The sequence below is a fragment of the Heteronotia binoei genome, chromosome 14 (genome assembly GCF_032191835.1).
Source record: "Heteronotia binoei isolate CCM8104 ecotype False Entrance Well chromosome 14, APGP_CSIRO_Hbin_v1, whole genome shotgun sequence".
Taxonomy (NCBI): domain Eukaryota; kingdom Metazoa; phylum Chordata; class Lepidosauria; order Squamata; family Gekkonidae; genus Heteronotia; species Heteronotia binoei.
Window position 1 is genome coordinate 22,949,596 of NC_083236.1, and position 24,708 is coordinate 22,974,303.

The 24,708-nt window shown below is 41.8% G+C and overlaps 1 protein-coding gene across 1 annotated transcript in view; it reads right to left on the reverse strand.

Annotated features, from left to right (window-relative positions):
- CCDC91 (coiled-coil domain containing 91) overlaps window positions 1–24,708 on the reverse strand; it is a 132,272-nt gene that overhangs the window by 79,657 nt on the left and 27,907 nt on the right. Inside the window, exons 4-6 of the mRNA XM_060253613.1 lie at window positions 23,024–23,160; window positions 21,150–21,350; window positions 20,525–20,629 (exon numbers count right to left, since the gene is read on the reverse strand). Of these exons, the coding sequence (XP_060109596.1) occupies window positions 20,525–20,629; window positions 21,150–21,350; window positions 23,024–23,160 (443 nt within the window). The remainder of the gene's footprint in view (window positions 1–20,524; window positions 20,630–21,149; window positions 21,351–23,023; window positions 23,161–24,708) is intronic.

Below are 24,708 nucleotides of genomic sequence, written 5' to 3' on the forward strand. Positions count from 1 at the left end.
ATTAAAATACAAACATGTTTAAAACTCTTGCAATATTTTGTTTAAAATGGAAAGTTGGGGAATAGTGGGATTTGGCAATGCAATTTTTAAAATAAAACCTCAAGAAAAAGCACAAGGATCACAGCAGAAACTAAAATATAAAATGCTCTGAGTCTAGGGAAACATGAAATGGCTGGGCATTGAAAGCTTCTTCCCCACTCCCAGGTCTGTTGATTAGCAATGGCTCTCCACTGTAATATCCCCCTTTGGCTGTGGGTTCCCACGTTACTCACTAGGCACCAGTTCTCAGGTCCATTCATCAGAGACAAGTAGGCTCAAAGCATCAACCTTTTATTTGCAAGGAGACAACTCTAGGAAGCAACAGCTTCAACTGGCCATACAAATGCTGGAAAGTGAAACTACTTAAGCTTCACTCCATTGAAATATATTGCAGCACAGACAAAGGTGCAAGTCCAGGAAGCAACTACTCTGGGAGTAGTCTATCCAGGCCCAGAAACCTTAACGAAAAATCCATTATGTGTTTTCCTTGCAATTTTGCAAGTCCAGAAGAGTTTCCTGCTGCAACAGGCAAAGACAAGGCAGAAGGAGCTGGGCGTTTCAAAGGATGAGGACAGGAGGGGAAGAAGGGAGGAGAAAAGAGCTGCAGGTCTGATGAAAGCCCTGGGTGGGCCGGTTGTGGCCCACAGGCTGTAAGTTTGACAACCCTGTCATAGGACAATGAGTGGGCAAGACCTCCCAACATTTTGCAGTTGGCCATTCTGTGCTGGCATTCACTATATTCTCTCAAAATTTTGAAAGTGTCTGCAGACTTAACAAGGTTGGAGTGCCATCCTTTATTTTAATTTTTGAACCAAATGAAGATGGAAACAAACATGATGGCTTTGGGTCCTACTGATTTTTCTACAAATCAGGGGTGTAGACTTCTCAATTTCCTGGGGGGGAGGGGCTGGAGCCCAGCCAGAGACATTTAATCTAGTGATATCATAGGGAGGAGCCAGTGACATCACAGGGAGGGGCCTCCATTATCACTACCTATGAATTTATGGAGAAGCTCCCTCCTCATAAATTTAGGGAGCACCCCCCCCAACAATGCCCATGGACCGGGCCAAACCCAGAAAAAGGTGGGAGCTGGCCAGTGGTTATAGTGGTATCTCAAAGGTCTCTTGCTGTGTCCTGTTTTTGAAATTCACTTTTAGAATAGTCACTTTAAGATCTGCAAATATACATATCATGTATATACATATCATGTGCATAGGACAAGCTAATGGTCACAAATTTGACAGTAAAAGGCAATACAAAAAAACTTTAGGGGAACATTTCCCTCCCCCCCTCGCGATGACCCTGAAGCAGAATCTCCTTTACCTTCCCCCCACCCCCACAGACACCCTGTGAAGTAGGCTGGGCTAAGAGAGCTCTTACAGCAGCTGCCCTTTCAAGGACAACTCCTACAAAAGTGATGATTGACCCAAGGCTATTCCAGCAGCTGAAAGTGGAGGAGTGGGGAATCAAACCCGGTTCTCCCAGATGATAGTCCACGCACTTAACTACTGCACCAAACTGGCTGTCACCGACTATATGTTGGGTTCAGTATATGCTACAGTTTACAGCTGCTGATGATGCCGGGGCTTGACACCTAAATCATTCAGTTTTCACTTATACTCAGAAATCAAACTTTCATTTCATTTCATGTATTCAACATATCCTGCCCTACCCACAAAATGGGCTCAGGATGGCTCACAAAATAAAACCAACAGCAGCAAAACAATAAATAAGATCAATGGTAACAGCAAAAAAAAAGGCTCATGTCAGATAAAAGAAGTGTGTGTGCAATCTAAATGAAACAGTGTACATGCACACAAAAGCTGATGCCCAGAATAAAACTTGGTTGGTTCTTAAAGGTGCCACTGGCCTCAAATTTTGTTCTCAAAGCCCTCTGATCTTCATGGCCACACTCAATCTCACTTTCCCCCCAAATGTAAATTGGAACCCAGCAAGTATTTTGAATTCACCAACAATGTTCCCTCTAAGCTGCAGCGTCTTGTGGGCAAAAACACTACTTTGCGAGCTACTGGCATTAAAGTTGTGAGCTACTGGTATTAAAGATGTGAGCTCCGGCATAAATTATGCTCTAAGACCATTTTTACTGAGCTAAGACAAAAATGTGTGAGCTGGAGGCTAAAAATCTCTGAGCAAGCTCATGTTAACTCAGCTTAGAGGGAACACTGTTTACCAAAGAGAGCCTGCAATCTGACTGTTGGTGCATTAAAAGTGGAGGGGGAAGGAGCGTCATTATTATCTTGACTACTGCTGCTGTATCTTGACAATTGCTGCCCTATCCAAGGCTGATTGGTTCATCGTCTTTTCCACCTCATGAGACTTTCAAGGCAAGAGAAGCAGAAGATCAATTAGCATTTCTAAGGAGCTAAGCTTGGGTTGTAAAGTCATTAAGTCATTCATAAAGTCATTCACTGACTTTGAACCTCAGAGGGAAAAATCCATTCATGCCTTTGAAGCCTCAGGTCCTGTGTTGATTGCCCAACGGGGGCTTAGCCCTGGGTGGTAAAATGCTACCTATGCTACATGTTAAACACCTAGAATGGTTTTCACTCCTAGAACTTTATGTAAGACTGCATCTTTGAATAATTGTACTTTATTTTGCTTGGACCTTAACTCGCAAGAAACTGGCATTATTTAAAACTATTTGATTTCCACTGGAAAATTTACACATATTTACTATTTTGTTACACCCAGTATTTTATCTGCTGAATACTAAATCACACAATAAATTCTACTGATAAAATGCCTTCCCAAGCACTGTCTTTTTTTTTTGCTCCTAAAATGGCACCCTAAAACTATGATCCTACTGACTCTTAAGTTTGATAACATGGGAAATTAACAAAGAATCTACCCTTAGGATACTCTTTATTTTGGCATGTAAGTATCTTTAACTTTGAAGTTATGGAGAATGAAACTATATAGTCAAAAGGAATGTCTTTCCACAATAGATGAAATGTATATTCAATCTGGAAAGGCTACAAAACCAATTTTTCCATTTTCTTTTATGCTTTTATAAAGCAAAAAAAAGGCATTTGGTTGTAAGTGCTGATGTACACTGCAGATCAAAAGCTTTTGCTTTATTATTGTATTTACTGATGCAGCCAAATATGGGATACTTTAGCCACAATCCATTCCTATGTGCAAACAGAGCTCCCTTCATTACATAGTACAGAAAAAGAATACATGCCATACACTTGTGGAAATCCATCCACCTAAAACAGTGGGGCCCAACCTTTTTGAGTCTATGGTCACCTTTGGAATTCTACAGCATGGTGGGCGCAGCAACAAAATGGCTGCCATAGGAGGCAGAGCCATCCATAAAATGGCTGCTACAGCTAACCTTCAGTCACACAGTGAAGATCCTTCTGCTGTGGGAGCAGCTGCTACCAAAACCACCTTTTTAAAAAAATTTACACAGCCAATCAAATCTCCAATGGCCAATCAGAAGTCTTGCTGGGCAAAAGCCCCACCTGGCCCCACCCACTTTCTAAAAACACTTGATGGGCCCCACAAAAGGTTTCAGTGAGAACCATGGCACCTACAGGCACCTCACTGAGAACATCCTCCAGAAATACTGAAAAACCTTTCTATATGCAAAGCTATGAATCACAACAACAATAGTACTAAATGTATATGTTGAATAACAAGCACTACCTTTATTCATTTATGCTGTGCTACTTCCTTACAGTCTCAAAACACTTCAGTATATTGCTTGAGGCATGACATATCTTGACAGCTAGCTTTCTGGGGGTGGGGTGGGGGATGTAATCAAACAAGCTCAGTACTGCCTTCCTGGCATGAATATAATAAGATACACTACTTTTTTTTTTTTAACACAATATACATTTTAAACATCTGATGCAGAAAACAAATCAAAATGTCAGAAAAAATATAGGATCAGGTTTCTATTGCATAATGGAAAATTCATCAATCTGTCATGCCTTTATCACAGACTTCTTGCTGTAATATACCTGCGATGAGTTACCTGTTAATATAATTTAGGAAGTGGTGACAGAATGAAAATGTGTTGAAAATACAAAACATTATCCAAAGGATTACAACATATATTGTTAAGAGCTGCTGTTTAGTAAGTATTTTAAATATTTTTTTAAAAAAAAAACCAGGTTAAAAAGCTTGCTGACTTGGACTAAGCGGTTTTCAGACCTTCTGATTTCAAGGAACGCCTGACATCCCTGCTCCACCACTGAGAAAACTCTCAATGCCTGCCACAGAACCCCAGTGCAAAAGATTCCGGAATGTACTCAGGGGCACACATCCAGTTTATAAAGAAGAAAACACCAGGCCTCTGGAATCTTACTGCTTTCAACTGAGCATGTGACCTAGAATGCATGCAATGCATTTTTGTATCTCTGCAGGAATGTGCAGGGGTTCAGTAACACCTTAAAGACTAACAACCATTGTGGCAGAGTATAAGCTTTCATGAGTCACTCCTCACTTCTTCAGATATCTGATGGTCTTCAGGCATCTGAAGAAGTGAGTGGTGACTCACCAAAGCTCTTACCCTGCCACAAATTGTGTTAGTCTTTAAGGTGCTACTGGACCCTTGCTCCTTTCTGCTGCTACAGACAGATTAACATGCAACCTATCTGGATCTCTCCGATTTAGTTTTTGATACATTTTATTATTAAATTTTACATAATCTGGAACTTTTAATTTGTATACTAGCATATCTGAGAATGCTGTTTTGTCTGTTGGATCAGGTCGTGGACTGTAATAAAACTGGATCTCTCTGCCTTTCAGGGAAGCTTAACCCCAGATTATTGGAGGTTTTATTGATGGAACACAACAAGCTTCTCAATTCCCAAAACACAATCAGAAAACTGCTGCTTTAACCTTTGTATTCCCTGCACTCCTGCAGTGGTCCTGAGTCACTGCCTGGCTGCTGTGGTCAACAGGAAGAGGGTGAACAAGTTGAAACTGAGTCTCGACAAGACAGAGGTGATGCTGGCTAGGAATGCTGAGCTCTTGGAAGGTACTGCACTCCCCACATTGATGAGGTTCAGCTGACCCTCGCTGGGTTAGTTTGTTCATTTAAAAGTTATACTCCACCTAAACTCCCGAGGGCAGCTTGCAAAACACACCAACACAATTAAGCACATGAATTAAAATACATCAAGGTTAAAAAATGCAACACTGTCATTATCAGTTTGGTGTAGTGGTTAAGTACACGGACTCTTACTTGGGAGAAGCGGGTTTGATTCCCCACTCTTCCACTTGCACCTGCTGGAAGGACCTTGGGTCAGTCATAACTCTGGCAGAGGTTGTCCTTGAAAGGGCAGCTGCTATAAGAGCCCTCTCAGCCGCCCCCACCTCACAGGGGAAGATAAACAGGTTTGTTTACCTGTAACTGATGATCTTCGAGTGGACATCTGTGCAGCCACACACATGGGTTTTCCGCCTGGAAACGAACCTGACCTCGGAGAATTCAAAGCTAGCCTAGGCATTTATTTTGGCACGCATTCCCTCTCGACCTGGGGAGCAGGCATCCACTGCGCATGCCTGGAGCGAGGGGAAGGCGCTCCACCCACCCAGTTCCTTCTAGCCGCTGTATAGAGAAAATTTTGTAGAAAGAAGAATAAACCAGCAGCGGGGAAGGCTGGGCGGGCGTGTGTGACTGCACAGATGACCACTCGAAGATCAACAGTTACAAGTAAGCAACCTGTTTATCTTCATCGTGGTCTCTGTGCAGTCCCACACATGGGTGACTGGTAAACTGAAGTGCATGGTAGGTGGGTGCTGGTTCTGGAATAAAAAAACACATGTTAAACATGCATATAAATGATACGAAATATTGTACTTACAGGTCATGGAGCTGAAGGCGTCAATCAAAAATGGAGCGAAGTACAGCCTGCCCGAAGGATACATCACGCCATGCATGTACATATAGGGCGTAGTGCATGGCAAATGTGGATGGAGAAGATCAGACTGCAGCTGCACAGATGTCCTCTATCGGTACACCTCTGCAGAAGGCTGATGATGTGGAAACGGCTCGAGTGGAATGAGCTCGCAAGTGTTCAGGTAAGGGTTGTTTAGCCAATTGGTAGCATAAGGCAAATGCAGACACAACCCACTTCAAAAACCTCTGAGTTGAGATCTTGTAGCCCTGTTTATGTGTTCCATAGGCTACAAAAAGACTAGAGTTTTTGTGGAAGGGACGCGTCCTATCAATGTAGAAAGCGAGGACCCTACATACGTCGATATTATGTAAAGTTTTTTTTCCCAGCATCACTGGGGTTCTGAAAAAAGGAAGGCAGTATAGTTAACTTCCCTAGGTGGTAAGGTGAAACCATCTTTGGAAAGAAAGTAGGGTCCGAGCGTAGCTCCACTCTGTCATGGTGAAACACAGTATATGGGGGGGGGGGGGGGGGTCTGACCGAAAGGCACAAATGTCACTGGCTCTTCTGCTGGATGTGAGTGCCATCAGCAACGCCGTCTTCCACGACAAGAGATGTAGTGAAATGGATGCCATCGGATCAAAGGGGGGTTTCATCAACTGGCTCAGGATAAGAGAGAGACTCCATGCCAGTTGTAGTTGGCGAATTGGAGGGTGAAGATGCAGAATGCCCTTTAGGAAGGCTTTTGTCGCGGAGTGAGAGAAAACAGTGCATCCTTCAATGTGTGGGTGAAGGGCTAAAATAGCAGCCAAGTAAACTTTTAGAGAGGAGTAGGCCAGACCGGAGTCTGATAGAAACAAGGTGTACGACAAAATTTGGGCCATAGAGGATGACTCAGGAAGAAAATTGGGTTGAGCAGCATATGCTGAAAAGCGCTTCCACTTTTGTGAGTAGGATTTTCTAGTAGATGGCTTTCTGGAGTTGAAAAGGACACATTGGACTTCTGGGGGGAAATCTAGAAACTGATTTTCCAGGCAGTCAGTCGTAGAAGTCCTGGGTCATGGTGCAGGACTTTCCCGTCTTGTTGGGAAGTTAAGTCTTGGACTGGGGGAAAATGATGGAACACATTGTCTGACAGAAGTAGAAGGGTGGTGAACCATGGCTGGCAGGGCCACCAGGAAGTGATGAGGATACAGTTGGTCCGATCCAGTCGGATTTTCTGAAGAGTTCTGGTTATCAGTGGAATCAGAGGGAATAAGTAGTGGAGTGGTCCCGACCATGAGTGGAGAAAGGCATTTCCCGTGTATTGCGAGGACGGAGAGCCCTGAGTGTAAAAACGTGGGCATTGTGCATTGGCCGGAGAGGCAAAGACGTCTATGGCCAAAAACCCGAAGGTCCTGCAGACTCTTCTGTGATGATGGAAGAGTATGTATGAATCGATGGAGCTTTGGAGGAGAATCAAACTCTATGGTGTAGTCCCTGCGGATTATCTCCAGGACCCAGGAATCTGATATTATGGATTCCCACATGGGGTAAAAAGGAAACAGTCTCATGATGCTGGAAGGATGTTGTGGTGGTGGTGGTGGAGGAGATGGTACTAGGAAGTCAAAGGGACAGTTTTGAAGCGGGAGTCGTCTTCTTTGTGGTCTGTGTACGAGGCTGTTGATGGAAGGCTTGTTTAGCTGGTGGAGCTTTGCGCTTCCAGTAGTCAGCCTGCTTTCGTGAACGGGAACATTTATAGTAGGATGGTTTCCAAACTCTCTGCCGATTAGGTTGAGTTTGTTGTTGATTGACTCCCAATCTCCCAGCCCTTTTTCTACTATCATCGACAGTAGTCAGGATGTCATCGGTTGTTGAATTAAAAAGGCCCTGACCGTCAAAGGGCAGGTCCTCGATTTTAAATTTAATGTCTGGTTGCATTGAGGAGGATCGAAGCCAAGCATGGCGATGCAAAGCGATGGATGTGGCCATGGTCCTGGACGAGCAAGCCACAGCATGACGAACCATGTTAATCTGTTACTTGCTAACCCGGGAAATTTCTTGCAGGAGTTGCGATGCTTGCTTCTGTGCAAAATCCGGTAGAGAAGGAACCAGCGTAGTTAACTGAGAAGTTAAATTAAAGGTATAAGCCGAAAAATATGCTAAATAATTATGAATTTTAGAGGGGGCAGTAGTGAGGGAATAAATCTTTCTCCCTAAGGTGTCGAGTTTTTTCCCTTCCTTCTCAGGTGGAACCGGGTGACGTGTCTGTTTGGACTTTAATGAGGAGTGCACAATCATGGAATTGGGTGCAGGACTTCCTCATGGTACCGAGGCTGGTAGGTTTCCTCTCGGTACCGAGGTCAATGGAGCTCGTAGGAAGGTGATCTAGAAATCCTATAGCGCTGTCGGTACCAACGTGGAGACTAGGGTGATCCGGACTGTGATGGACTGTAATAATAATGATCCCTGTGTCGGCCTGGAGACCGTGGGTCAGTATAGACTTGTGGGGAAAGATCTTTGTACGTTGGTGGCCCATGTAGCGGAGATTGTGAACTTCTATCATGGGCTTGAGTTGAAGACTCTCGATATAGCGGAGAAATGGCCTGAGTCCTTAAAGGTGCAAGGCACCAAAACTTCACAGAAGGAATGGAGTCCAAGGAGATAGCTCGCTGTCCAAGAAGTTGAAGTGATGGTTCGAGAGATTTAGCAGCAAGGATGTCTTCTGGCAGAGATTCGTGGACAGAAGGGGATAGTGATTGAATGCGGATGACCTCGTCGGTTATGACATCGGTGGGAGTCGAGAGTTCCGCTGGAACATTAGGTGCCAATGATACCGTAGCCGAAGTCGCTGCCGTCTGCGAGGTCGACGCCATGGTATGGTCGGAGGGTCTCAAATCCGAAGACTTATGGTTGGTCTTCGCCTTGGATTTTGAAGTCGTCGAATCCAATCAATGTTTAGAAGACGATTCCAATCGGTGTTTTTTCTTGGAGTCTTCAGATTTCTTAGTATGTTTTTTGGACTTATGCTTACTGGGAGCCGATGCCACGGAAGCTGCTGATCGAACCACGTCCCTTTGTGGAGTTAGGGAAGGTGGCGAAGGACGAGACCCGGAATCATGGGGCATCACAGGCCACAGAGAAGATTCCAAAAGGTGGCTTTTGAGTCGAGCAGCACGATTCTTTTTGGCCTGCTTTCCAAATTGGCTGCAGTGAGCACAAGTGTTGACTCTGTGGCCCCTCCCCCCCCAAGCAAAATAAGCACAAAGAGTGTCCGTAGGTAGAGGGATTTCTGGTCCCACACTGAATGCACTTTTTAAAAGTTGTTTTGCTGTCCTTCCCTTCCACACGCCCGGGGGAGGGGGGGGAAGGGATAGAAGAAGCAGAAGATAAAGACTTTTTTTTTTTTTAGGAAAGAGTAATGATAGCAGTCGAAGAATGAAGAAAGAAAAGGTCGTCGGTGGAGGAGAATTGAGGAGACGCAATGAGGATTGAGGGGACGTAATAAGGTAGGTCTAATCCGGATGGCGGTTAAGAAGAAACAGGGTGGAGCGCCTTCCCCTCGCTCCAGGCATGTGCAGTGGATGCCTGCTCCCCAGATCGAGAAGGAATGCGCACCAAAATAAATGCCTAGGCTAGCTTTGAATTCTCTGAGGTCGGGTTTGTTTCTAGGCGGAAAACCCATGTGTGGGACTGCACAGAGACCACGATGAAGATAAAGGAGAGGTGAGCCACTCTGAAATTCAGGGTGGAGGGTAGAATATAAATCCAATGTCTTTGTCATGAGCCCTGACGAGGAGCTGGAAGGGTTAACAGACCTGGAAGAGTTGCCAGCCAATTCCTCAGCTGAACAAACAGCAGCTGGCCCATCAATCACTCTCCAGGCACCAGTGTCAGCTGTTGACGATCAATCTCCTCTAAGCTCTCCTCCTCCCATCTCAAGCGTTTGAAGCAGGCTCTGGAAAGAACTTTCAGAGCAAAGACACGAGGCATGTCGATGCTTCAGATCTCTCAGCCCTGAGTTCTAGCAGAGTCACTGCCACCCAGGGAACAGGCTGATTGAGACTCCCATATAGCTCCCACCCAGGATCTGGTAACTTTGTGGAAGCAACAAGTCTATTCTCTGGCTTGCATCCACGCTCCTTCCTGATTCCTGATCCTGACCTGCTTGATTTTCTTGGCCCCCTGACCTTTTGGCTTTTGGACACTGACTTCTGATTCCGGTTTGTGATTCTGCATTGGTGACTTGGCTCCTGCTTGACTTCCTGAACTTCGATCTTGGACTGGCTTTGGACTCCTGCCTGCCTGCACCCTGAGACCATGACAGTCTTCTTCTATCAGCTGCTAGAGACATTCATTAGTTATTTACATTAAAGCCATGTAAAAATAATTCTGCTTTGTATGTTCTACAGAAGGAAGACAGTGTAGGAACTTTTTATACTGCTTCTGGCAGGCTATTCCAAAATGTGGGAGCAGTAATGGAAAATGATTGTACTTGGACTGTAGTGAGGTGGGCCTCCTGCCCAGAGGAGACCATCAGAAGTGGGGCACCTGATCATACAGGGAATGGCAGTCCATTACATATGCAGGTCCCAGACTATAAATGGCGTTAAAGGTACCAACCAGCACCCTGATTTGGTTTTGAATTTTTGTAATCTTGCAGCTACACTGTTTTCAGTGTATCTTACACTTTTTGGATCCCATCGTTTATTCTAATTCTGCAACCTGCTTTGAGTTTGTGTTTCGACAAGAAAGGCAGACTGTAAGTACAGCAAATAAATAAATGTTTGCATGTATGAGAAGTTTTGGAACAAAAGCTGGCTCCTTTGTCCAAGGGAGTCATAGTGCAATCCTAAGTGAAGTTACACCCTTCTAACCCCATTGGCTTCAGTGAGCTTAGATGGGTGTAACTCTGGCTTGGGATTGCCCTGTATACTTCCTATGCATATTCATCATTTCCATTTCATCTCTGAGTGAGTGGGCTGCCTTCTGCTTCCTTGGCAGAAAGCTGAGTTTCCTTATTTCCATCAGACTTGAAAGCAACCATCAGCTGGTCTGTGCAATTAACAGATTTTAAAAAGTGATATTTACCGTAATTGACTGTTGAACAAAGGCATCAAGAACAATACCAAGATTGCGTGTTACAAAAACTGACACAATTAAGCATGGTATGATTGCTTATGATGTTCATTAAGCTACATACTGAATATGGGTTTACTTTTAGCAACCACAGACTTCTGTATTGGGGGAAGATCTTTTCTGATGCACTTTTTAAGGGTCTTGATCGGAACCTTACAAAAGCTCTCAAAAAGTTATTTTTAAGGTTATGCAACTGACATAATTTAAAATAAGCTGTTCATAGTGCAGGAAGTTTATTGACTACTGTGTTGTGTTCAAAGATTCTAAAGCAATGCTAAGTCTCAGGTTTGTAAAGCCACCATAAGAATTTATTTTGTCTTCTGGAAAGTGAGGTAGTAAAAAAATGCATTATCTAAAAGAGCTGGCTCATAGTCCTATACAGCTTAAGGACACTGACTCTCCTTTGTCAGCTGTGACCTCTCCTTGAGCACTGGAGAGTAACCTCTTGCATGTACCATCTGTACAACAAGTCAGAACAAGTGCATGGAGAACAATATTTATGGTAGAACAAAGTTTGAATCCAGCAACATCTTTAAGACCAACAAAATTTAATTCTGGGTATAGGCTTGTCTGTGCATGAACATGGAAGCTCATGCCTTGAACAAAACTTTGTTGGTCTTAAAGTTGCCATGGACTCAAACTTTGCTCTGCTGCTTCAGACCAACACAGCTAGCCATATGAATCAACAGTCATGGTAAGTTTCCTCAGCTCAAGAATGCTCTTCCTCCTCAGATTCACGAACCTTGAACAAGCTTTGGAATTTTCTTGTATTGTGTAGATATGTGGTAAATGGAGAATATGCAGCCTGATGAGCAGCCACATCTCAGATGACCAAGAAAAAGACCATTCTCCCAAGTTCTCTAGGAACTGCAGAGAATGGAAGGATCTACCTTCTTTGACCAAAAATGATTACAGACTATTAAAATTGGTGCATTCCTAATTTTCTACTGACTATTGATAAAGTGTCTGATTTTTTTTTAAAAAAACTTGGCATAAAGTTTTTAATAGGATGTTTATTAATTCGAAACCTCTATGAAGGTAAAACAGGTGTGTATTTTTGGTGAACCTGAGTCATCTGAATTGTCTTCGCCACTCTACAATTGACCAAGGCATCGTCTGCCTTTATGTTTAACAATCTGGCCAGGGAGATCAATTTAAATCACCATGAAAAGTAACTGCTTATTTAAGTAAGCTTTCTACTTCCACTAAACAAGAACGTTATGCTGATTGGTTGTTTTAACCAGTAAAAGGTCTGTTTGCACTTAGAGTTCTTGAATTAATCAAAAGCATAATCCAAAATCCGATGATGCAGTAAATACGCCATTCATATTGCAGAACTTACATTTGCTTAGGGGAGTGACTGTGAAATCAAGAATTTATTTGGCTTTACCTATATGCACAGAAGGACACCAGATCCTTTATTTGAAGACCTAAATTTCCCAAACTTTCTAGAACTAATTACTGAGCAATGTGTTTCTCCATGACATGGCAAGTAAATGACAATGTAGCTTGATTAACAGAGTGTTAATATTCATATGCAGCATTATTATAAATGGACGGACTATTAATTTTTAAACCTTTTTATGCCACCTTTCCACCCAATCAAATCCACAAAGCTGATAACATAACACTCAACCACTAAAATACAGTTAAAAACACAAACAACACTAGAAGGAGGGCCAAAAACCATTACTGGGGATATGCCAGTTTATCATGTTGAACCATAAAAGTCATAATTCTTGCTCTGGCTCACTCCTCTTGCAAAGAAAACTAGGCATTAACACAATGCTCTTAAGACAGAGGACAAATTTAGTCTTCAAAGATTATGGCTTGGTTCCAGTGAACCACAAGAGGAATAATTCTTATCATTTATGTCTTTGCTGCAGAGCCCTGAAGAGCTGCTCCCCAAAGGCAATGAACCTCCTTGGGAAGGTATATGATGTGGAACAGATGCAATGGCAAAGGGAAACTAGACTATCCTTGGCTGCCCCCTTTGTAAAAAAGATAGCACTCAGCCTTGGAACCAGATACACAACACCAGTAGACTGATGCCCATCTGTAATCTCAGATTGGAAGGACCCAATTATAATGGGCAGGCGTCATAAACTGATCACTTGAAGGCAGGGTTCTTTTCCTGGCAGGAGCTCCTCTGCATATTAGGCCACGCCTCCCTGATGTACAATCCTCCAAGAGCTTAGAGAGCTCTTAGTACAAGGCCTACTGTAAACTCCAGGATAATTGGCTACATCAGGGGGCACGGCCTAATATGCAGAGGAGCTCCTGCTAGAAAAAGAACCTTGCTTGAAGGATATTTACCACCCCTTCTTACACAGCTTTTTTGGGTACTTTGTAAGTATTCTTCCTGTGAGGTTTCCTACAGATGAAAGAAAGTAGCTTCCATCAGGTCTTATGATTCTGTTTTGCCTCCAAAATAACCCAGGTAAGAGTAATATAATGTTGGTAGGCACGAAGTTACCCCTGTGCTATTGCACACCCCCAGTATCTCATTTAAAATAGCAACTTACAGATGCAATGTTAGCATGTTACCCTAATGACTGCTGACCACAGATCTACAATGTATTAATATTACACATAGAACTAAGGACCCAGCTTTAATGGGACTCTAGGTATGTTCAAGGTTCTGGTTATGACCTTCATGGTCAGGAACCCAAACATCTTAATGACTGCCTCCCCATGGCCCCCATGTGGCAACTATGACTCTCAGGCTGCCACCTGATGGCTGTTCCCTGCATTGAAGGTAACCCAGCTGGCATCAAATAGGGGCCATGCCTTTCTCAACAAAACTGCCACTTCATAGAACAGGGACCTTAAGGAGGTAGGGGGAAGAGGCTTTAGAAATTTTTAGAAAGCACTGCAAGGACATTTTATTTGCAGAGATTTTGATGGGTTATAACCTACATATATCTTGGGGAGTGGGAATAGAATTATTTAAGGCCTTATTTTGACAGTTCTCAATTGTGGTGTTTTTAATTATGATCTATAAGCTTGAGCTTTCCTTGAGCTACAAGGAAAGGTGGGATATAAATATTATAGTAATATAAATATTTTTATAACTTGCTGTTCATCAAGCCCTTGAGACATATACTTATCCTAAACTTGCACTAGACAAAGCCAACTTCCAAAAACAAAGCCAAGCACTAAATGCTGGCTGACATAAAGGTAAGAGACAAATGACAAGCCAGATGCGCCTCCCCAAGGAAGGCATTCAACCATTTTGGACAGCAACTGAAAACAGGTATTTTGCTGTGTAAGCTACAGAATGGTGTTTCAGGGCATTACATTTCACCGCAGTAATCTCCAGCAAAACAGACTCTGTGGTTCTGGAAGGTTCAGAAAATGTAGTTACAGAATGAAACATGAAAAAGGGATTTTTAATTATATGTTTTTGAAAAAGCAATTTCAGATCCCCTGGCAAAACCTTTCAAGAGCAATGGGCACTGCCATATGCCCAAATACATTTTATCAATTATCAAAAAGACCAGCGACTAGAGAATTTCATTGTTGTTATTTTGTTCTGGGCTTTTCCTTCAGTGCTGCATAATCTGAGACGCTTCTGTGGCCTAAAAAATTCCTGGAATGTAATCTATAAATTTAATGGCAGGTATAGTAGGTAGTTTTTTAACACCAATTTTCATTATTAGTATTCTGTCTCCTCTATGTCTGCACCTAAAACCAACCTAAATATTTTGTTAGAAGATGGTATTTAACAGGATATAAGTCATATTGGTTTTAAAAGAAAACATACATTTCTAGTGCTCTTGGCCACAGAAAGCACCTACCTCCAAGATACACTTCCAACCTCCCTTAACCATCTTGTTCATATTCATGTATACTAAGCAAAACAACATTGTCTGACATTTTAAAGGTGGACTTCAAACACTCATAGTTTTCCACTAAGGCTGGGACTGTGTCTATGGTCAAGCAAAACAGGACAGCAACAGATGCATCTCCTTCAACTGGGTCTGGGCCAATCAGATATAAAGAAGAGAGTGTATGTGTGTGGGGTGTGCGATAACTGTAACAGCAAAAGGGGCACACAGGAAAAGAATCACTGAGCCCTTGCCTCACCTCCATAGAGTCCCTCCTTCTAGTAACTTTGCTTTCACTTACATACCCTGTCGCTTGTTCAGAAAAAAGAACTCAGACCACAATTCACCTTCATACTGGAATGGAGCAATCTTGCAAAAAACAAGTCTGTCATTACCATGAGATGTAAAATGGCTGGGAGTGTTGGAGCCATGGGGGGCGGGGAGTTGGTGTTGAGAGTGGCAAGTTTGGGGGAAAACTGAAATATATGCAATATATGCGAATTTATCCATTGGGGGGAAAAAAAAAAACACTGGAAAGCTAACTCCTCTTTCTCCAAACTCCAGGAGATTGTATCTGTAATCAGCACACCTCATTTGACCCAAAATTTTCTCTGTACAGCATCTGAGGTACACTGGCAGAGAAGCACTACACAAACACAACATCTCCACAGTGGCCCTTAAATAGATTAGAAGGACAAAGATGCAACAGCTTTCTAATAATTACTAGAGTAGCAAGCTTAGATCAGTTGCAATCGGGGTAACATTCAACAAAAGCCATAGTGGATTTAATAGCAGGGGGAGCAAAATTCATTAATGAGGCAGACTCACAATAAGGTCAGTCTTTCATTCTTGAGGTTATGTTGGTTCTTGGCCGATATGGGAATATGGAACAAAAAAGAAGATATTCAAGAGCACCCTTCCTTCCAGCAATGGATAGCACCTTTCATGTTACAAGTTAGGAGATCCTGAAGGATTTGTGTGTGAGAGATATAATTCAAATATATCTGCATATTATCTATTGGGAACTTTGTTGTTCATGTTCTGTTTTGCAATGGTCAATGGCTGTACACAATACATTTTTGACTACATATTACCGAAATTAGATAATCAACAGTCTAGTCAGTTGATGGCTCTAAAGGGTTGCATTACACACTTTCAAACTGCAAAAGTTAGGACTCTACCAGGCCACAAAACCAAAGTTTTTAAAGTATGGCAACCATAAGCATGATTGCACTTGAGAGGTCTCTCATACAAGCACCAGTTGTTTCTGACTCTGGGGTGACGTTGCTTTCACAACATTTTCACGGCAGACTTTTTATGGGTTTTTCCCCCCATACTAGTCACTTCCAAAAAGATTTCCTACAATAAGATGACTGCAAAAAATGCTGACCCCACAAATCTTTTATCTGCTCAACCAAGACAGTAGCTATCAGAATTTTCTACTAGTCCAAGGCTAACTCTAAGCACAAAGGACAACTTCAGGCCTGTAGTAGGCTGCACATAAGCAAAGCCAGGTATTTTGAATTGTCACCTATAAAATTACTGAATTATTAACAACATGCAATGCTGAGAAGAATTTTTCCACTAAGCTTTCAAACTCTATTTTTTATTAATCTGATATTTCCTAATGCATATTAGTTACAATGTAATAATGATCTGGGATGCAAAAACTGGAGTTTGAAACTTGTAATTATACTCAGTCAACTCCAAGCTGCTAACTTCCTGAACTGCCTCACTGTGAATAAAGCCCTTTTAGAAATTTATGTGTTTCAATGTTGCTACTAAAAATGATCAGCTGCTAACATTACTATTGAATGTGCATAGATTATTCTAAATAAGGAAAACCAGATCCATTTTTCATCCTAAATCTCAACAGATATAATTAACTGAATTGTTTTTGCCTTTGCCTTTGCCTACTATCCACAATTCGGATATTGTGAATTAAAACTAGAAGAATCCAGCCAGTTTTAAAATATGCTAGTTTCAAAGACAAGCAAAAAGGGAGGGAGAGACATCAAGAACAAGCATTTTTAAGTGCTTCCAAATCAAGTTTGGGGTTTGAGTTTAATTCAAAAGAATAGAGAAAGGATGCCAAAGGTTTTTTTAAAAAAATCTTGCAACTATATTTGAAATCAATGCCCAAACCACATAAGTTATGTTGTTTTTTGAGAACATGATCCTACTCACATTCTAAATATGTCAGTGATAGGGAGTTTTGGTGTAATTAAACTTTTTCCAGCAGCCTTTGTAGGAAAGATGGGCAAAACTACACAGGAGCATAGGTCAACATATGGACATCAAACAATTAACTCTCTTCATAACTCCAACTTGAAGATCCGTTTACACTGAATTTACCCTTGAGGCAGGGACATAAGAACGCAAGAAGAGCCTTGCTGGATCAGACCAGCGGTTCATCTAGTGCACCATTCTGACTCACTTAGTGGCCAACCAGTTTCTCTGGAGGGCCAACAGGACATAGAGGCCAAAACCTTCCCCTGATGTTGCCTCCCGGCTTTGGGATTCAGAGATTTAGAGTCTCCAAATGTGGAGGTTCCTCTCAGTCACCATGGCTAGTAGCCACTGATAGACCTATCCTTCATTAATCTAGCTCAGTGTTTCCCAAAGTGGGCGATATTGCCCCCTGGGGGGTGCTGGAATGATCCAGGGGGGCAGTCATAGCCTTGGGTGCAATTGCGGGGTGGTGAATAAAAATAAGGGGGCGGTGGAAGCATAATGCGAGAAGAGAGGAGAGGAGAGGAGAGGAGAGGAGGGAGGTGTCAAAGGGGTCCAGAATTTCTAATTTAGAAAAAAATTCCAATTAACAAAAATAGAGGGTTCCTTTTTGTCTGCTACTTAGTGCGAATTCACCCAATTAGACTAGTAATGAGGATCCAATCAAAATATAAGAAGACTAAAAATATAATTAGACTAGTAATGAGGATCTAATTAAAATATAAGAAGGATGCAGTTTACAAGACAGAATAAAAAAAATAGAGGTGTATAGACAAACAAGAAACACAGAAACAAAAAACCTTATTAGTCTATTCTAGCCAATACTTGCTACAGCTAGCAGCTTCTCAAGGTTATTTGCAGTTTCTTTATCAGCAGTACAGTTTAAGTCAAGACAGTGGAAGCACTGAGACAATAGCACAAACTTCTCTGAAGTTCCAAGCTGTAGCTTTCTCCTCACAAGGTTTTCTGCAGAGCCTCAAGCTTCTTACAGTCCTCTGGTTACCAGATGGTTGCTTCTGTTGATTTCAGCCAACTGCAATGCCCCAGACACAGAGTGTCTTCTGCAGGCCCAGCGCATAGGAGTAGGTGGGGTAGGTGATTGCCTAGGGTGCCACCCTGCCAAGGGGCACTGCCAAGGGGCACTGTGATCGCGCCAGCCAGCAGGCAAGCCAAGAGCCCTGGGCACTACTGCTTTTCTTCACAGGGCAAACATTGCCTTTGCTTGTCAGAGGCTTCCAAGGAAGCCTCCGAAGAGCCGATGAGCGCAATGGGAAGGTGCTGCCTGCCCAGCCGCTTTCAACTCGAAAGCAGCAGGCAACAGAGGCTTCTTTTGAAACCTCCGACAAGCACAGACAATGTTTGCACTGTGAAGAAAAGTGTTGGTGCAGCAGCATTTGTATGTGCCGCCTGGAACTCTGGGCTTGCCTGCTGGCTGGCGCAATGATGTCATTGCCTGTGCGCAAAGAATATCCCCCCCATAGGAGCACACAGGGGGGCGCAGAGTAATTTTTTTTCCTGAAAAGGGGGCGTTAGGCCAAATAAGTTTGGGGACCTCTGATCTAGCTAATCCCCTTTTATTCCTTGGCCATCACTACATCCCTGGCAGCAAATTTCACAATTTAAACACTATCTGTCTAAAGAATTCCAGGAGAACTCCAGGCCCCACCTGAAGGCTGGCAAATCTACTTAAGACCCTTGAAAACACTGCCAGGGGTTAAGGGACCACTGTGAGAGAAAAGCCACACAGGACAGAGAGTTACAGCAGGAAGGGGAAAGCAGGCAGAATCACCTTCCCCTCTTGCCACTTGAGCATCTAGCACTAGCAAAGCTTTGGCAAGAAGGAGAAAAAATCTTGCCTGATTCCCCTTTGTCACTGTAGCCTCCCATTCACAGGAATTTTTTGTCCAAAGGGTCCCCCCAACTTTTGGGCATGCCTTTTCAGGAGTATCCAAGGTCTACTGTGGGAAGAGACAGAGAAGATCAGCTTCCACCAGCACAATGATCCAACCCTTTGCTGATTTTCCATAAGAATAATCCATCTTCACATTTTTCCAGATCGTTCTCAGGATTTCTTTCGGCACTGACGCATTTTGCTTCTTAGCTGCCCACACCAGAAGCCTAATATCCAGCTATTTCTGCCCAAAGGGGGAAACTGTTGGCAATCTTGGCAGCTGTACTTTTCAGTTGCCAAGCTTACTTGGTGTGTGGCCACAGGTGCTGGCTACAGCACAGCAGAAGATAAACATGGAGGTGCAGAACAAAACTTAGATCAAAAGTTTTACTAGCAGAAGGCGTATAACAGTCTAGTGACATGAAAGAAATTGTAGCAGCTAGCTCCTACAAGCATGATTCACTTCCCTTCCTGGACTTCAGAATATACTTTAAAGGCTAGAGAAAGGGGGATTAGAAATGGATCTATCAGAACTGATGCAGCTTCTCTTACATTACTGAATTCTGCAAAGCCGTAAGTTCTCACACTGTACTCTTAATGAAATCTATGTACTGAATTGATTCACCAAGAAGAAGGAATGCCAACTTTATTGTAAACATATTTAAAATGTTATACTTAAACATGGACACAGGAAGCTGTCTTATATTGAGCTGTACCATCAGTCAGTCAAAGTCAATATTGTCTACTTTCACTGGAAGTGGCTCTCCAAGTCACATAGCCTCATTCCTTATTAACCATATGATTAGAGTTATGTACTCATCATACATTTGGCTTTTATGGCCAGGTTATGCCTAATGTACTATAAACTGAAGGACCGGAATCTGCTAATTTAAGATTCTGACAAGCTTCTTACAATCAAGCAGCATGGAACGATTACTTTATATAGCTATTGCTATAATGCTTAGGGCACAGAATAAAACATTCTGGACTTGCTTTTGAATTTATTACACTTACAGTGCAATCCTAAACAAAGTTACACCTTTGTAAGCTCACTGAATTCATGGCAAGAATTCTACTTGCAATCAAATAAAAACAATTTCAAACGGTTTCAAGAGGAGAGAATCAAATGACACTGCAAAGGAACAGAATAAATAAATTTATCACATGGACTGATCAGGAGGTTTGTAAAAGTGCTGGAAACAAACAGGGGAAAGTTTTTATGATACTCTGTAGATTGTAAAAAACAATAATATCCTTAGAAACTGAATTTTAACATCTGACAGTCCCTTAATCATTTTGTAGGCAGTTGAGAAACAAAATGTTAACATTTGAATACAAATACGAATCAATAGCTTTCAGCACCATACTTTCCTCTGCCTCTAAGGAAAAAAAAATCAATATCGTTATGAAAAGTTACAGCTTGTTAGACCTGAAAACCACTGAAAAAAAAAATACCGTATGGCACTGTAGCTTTACCCCCCCCCCCTCCAAAAAAGACAGAAAGACAGACAGAAAGAGAGAAAAAAGAAAATTAATGTTACCTGGAGCTTAGTGTATCTATCTTGGTGTGAAATTAATTTATCCTCCTTGTCTTTCAGGAAATCAGTTTCCAGAATCCTGTATTTTTCCAACAAGTCTTCCAATTCCTACAAAAATAGATTGAACAAACAATTAAGATTTATGAACGCATTGCATTTACTAGCATCTATATTTAAATACAAGACTAGGCTATTTACAAAGTGTCCCAAAGTTCTTAGATTATTAGCCAATTCCTGGGGTCAAGAAATGATACAAGAAATTGCTGTTTGTCAGTTGTTTTTAAACTCAGTAAGAGGAAAAGTATTAAAGAGACTGCCCTTAGAAATTTATTAACTCTCTATATAAAAAGATAGCCCCTTAAACACCACCAAGACAACATTTTTCTACCATGTTCTTTAAAGGCACTCAACTTTTTCTAAAATGTTCCAAATAAGTCAAACTGAGTCAGACACCCAGCATGGAAAACAAACCAAAACAGTTAGTTTGGCAAAGCAAACAGCAACTGAAGACAGGATCTTGGACTGGAAAATGTTAGACAACCCTAAGGATAGGTGGTGTTGCCAGCTATGACCATAATGAAACTGCCCATGTATTTCAAAAGCCGGTTTAATGGAGCTCAAGCTATACCTTTTTTACTTTACATTTTTCTTCATCAGCTACTTTCAGTTTAACTTCTAGACTTGCAAGTGTTTTCTGAAGATGATTCTTTGATTTCTTTAATTCCAGCGTTTCATCATTATCATCACCATCATGAGCAGTTTCTAAATCTTCAGGCAGACTCAAAGTAGAAACTGGTACTTCCAAAGATGAGCCAATTAACAACGTAGCCTGTTTTGTGTGACACAAGATGCACAGAGTACAATTAAGGGCAGAATGGTTTTGAGGGGAAATAAAAACCTGTTCTTTCACGCAGTTCTGCTTTTTCAAAATCCATTATAAAACAAGGTTTTCTTAACATAATTATACCTGGTCAATCTGTGAACACTGAAAATGAAGCACTTTTGCGAATGATTATTTGAAAAATGAGCAAACCCCTTCCCTTAGTGATCAGTATGTAGGGTTACTCGTTGTCCTCTTTATACAGGATATGCCCTCTTTTTCGTGAGTGTCTGTCCTCTTTTGCGCTCTTTTAAAAAAAAAAACTGGTGAAAATGTCTTGATGGGTTGGAAGGTTAGGAATATTCCTAGTTAGTAGCAATTAACACAGTTTAAAATAGAAGGGATATTTAAAATGAGATTTGTCATAGTGATCACTTGAAGTAGTCGGTCAAGAAATACGGTATGTCCTCTTTTTTATTTCAAAATATGGTAACCCTATTAATTCTTGATAAATGCCAGTTTTTTTAAAAATACCTCACATCTAAGACAAAGTTACTGTGGAACATAAATGCTCTGGAGTGCTCCACTGTTCTTATACCAACACCCTCCGTCGTTTGGTGTTGAATTCCAGCTGATCAGAATGAACAGACATGTACCTTTTCTAAAGACTGCAATTGCCACAGCCCAAATAAATGTGCAACTACTTTCATATGCCTAAGGAGACATAGGAGATGTGTTGCCAAACAACAGCACCACCTTCCTGCCTCATTCCACCCCCCTCCCATCATGCTACACAGTGAGACGTATTTAGAACCAAAGGAAATCTCAAAAGGAGTTTACAACATGACATACAAAGACCATTGTTCAAAGGTGAAAAAGCCAAGAAATCTATTAGGTACAGATAAGTCATTGGGTCAACCCAGCGTAGTCCTTTCACTTCTGTACTTACTGTAAGAAAGTTGCCCTAAATACTTACAGAGATATAAGTGCTAAAGTTATAATTGGTAAAAGTGTACAAATCTTTTCTGATCTATCAATATGATAATTTCTGATCCACCTAATGTGAGCAATGGCTTATTATCATCAAAAGCAACCAGCCTTAAATTTGATGAACTTGTTCTAGAAGAAGGAAAAGAGATTGGATTTATACCCCACCCCTCACTACCCAAAAGAGTCTCAGAGCAGTTTACAATCTCATTTCCCTTCCCCTCCCCACAATGAACACCCTGTGAGGTAGGTGGAACGGAGAGAGCTCTCCCAGAACTGCTCTTGAGCAGAACAGCTTTGAGAGAACTTGTGGATGACCCAAGGTCACATTAGCAGGTGTACATGGAGGAGTGAGGAATCAAACCCGGTTCTCTCGGGTTTGGTGTAGTGGTTAACCACTACACCAAACTGGCTCTCTACTGGTTCCAGTGGGATTCGTACTGCAACCCAATGCACACATCCTTGGGAATTAGCTCCATTTAATTCAAGAGTTTACTTCTGAACAAACCTCTTTATAGACATAGAAAGAGATATTGCAACCAATTACAGCAGAACCAGAGCAGAGACATCATCTCTAAAAATGCGTATTTAACATACAGCATTGCATTCTTCCTGCGTCCCAACATGATACATACCATAAAGAGATTAAGTGTACAAAACTGATACATCGAAAAGTAAATATATTGTCATTTTACCTGTTCTTTAAGATCAGGTAGATTTAAAGCATCGGATGACAGTTGATTATCTGTCACAATATCACCTGATGAAGTTAATGGACTGGCAGGGACAAAGGAGGCAGAAGTTGGGGCTGCAGTCTGTTCCCGGAGAACCTCTGCAGAAACCAAATGAGATATGTTCGTTTCAGGTGTTATGAAAGACATGTCAAGGGAAGAGAAGCAAAGGAGGAGTAAAAGAAGCCCAGCATCATTTCAGTGTATATGCTAGTATCTAACAAAATACAAAAAAACTTAGTTTACCTGAGAAATAAATTCAACTATTTTCTAACACAAAAGTAAACATGCTGTAATGATATATATATTTTTAAAAATGCAAGTTCAAATACATATTAAGAGCACTATTCAACCTGATCTTTCCATTACCACTATTTTTAAATATCCTGGTGTTGGTTCTGACTGTTTCCCAAAGGTACAATGCAAACCACACACTGAAAAATGTTAGTGAATAGAAGCCATAAGTCATTTTTCAAGGAAGGTTTTGGTATGTTGTGTTTTACTCCAAAATCACATTTAGTGTACAAGGATTCTTTAAAATTTCTGAGTCAAAGTTGCAAGTTCTTGCATTAAAACTTTTTTAAAACATGTCATAAGGTTATTTTACCTAGCGTTCTGCAATCTAGGATGCAAGATCTGGTGTTTAGGCTTCCAGTACTGAGTACCCAGCTTGCTGAGGGTACAGTATAGATGACTGGGAATGGCAAACCACCCCATAAAAAGTCTGCCGTGAAAATGTCATGATGCAAAGTCACCCCAGAATCGGAAATGACTGGTGCTTGTGCAGGCAACTACCTTTACCTTACTGAAGACAAACGGATGGTTTATACCTGTGCTCCAGTACTCATTGATATGCAAATGACTTTAACTTGCCTCTTTAAATTAAGGTCACCTTGGTGAAGTTGGGTAACTGCATCCCCATGCACATCCTGGTCATCAGCCTTATTTCTTGTTATACATGAGAAAAACTGGGTAACCTCCACATTAAAACCGTAACGCCTGTTCTTGTGGAATCCCACTTTTAATGATCATGCTCACAGAAACGCTGCTTTGACACAAGAGATTCTGTTTTCACAACATTCCATAGACTGCTGGATCTTTTTATATAATTGGAATGGCATGAAAATATAAGGAACAAAAAAGGATAGAGATGGAAACAGATTAGCATCAAGAGGGCGGAGGACCTGGAATGTGCTGAAGCTCCCTCTGAAAGCAAGCCTTGTCTTTATCCACTTTGTTGGCTTGCTTCTAACACATGCAGCCTCACTAGCAAGAAAAACTGTAGCAGGGGTGAGTATTTTAACTAGGTATGGTGCATGAGAGAGAGACAGAACACAGGATTTTATATTCAATCAAGAATGAGCAGAATTCTGCCCTCCCCCTCTACATCCCCCCCCCCCCAAAAAAAAGATTGCCCCTCATCAGAAACAGCAGTTGGTGCTCTGCAATGACAGAACAGAACTGGTGAAAATCTCACATACACAAAGACACCTCATTACTAGTGGCACCCTTCTGACAATGGAAAACCAGAGAGAGATGCAAGCCATTATGTTCTCCTTTCTCATTCAGGGGTGATGGAGAAGCATTAAAACTCAGACTCCTGAGTCAGCTGTGCCTGTAGGTGGCACTGTGTGCATGCAAAGCACTTC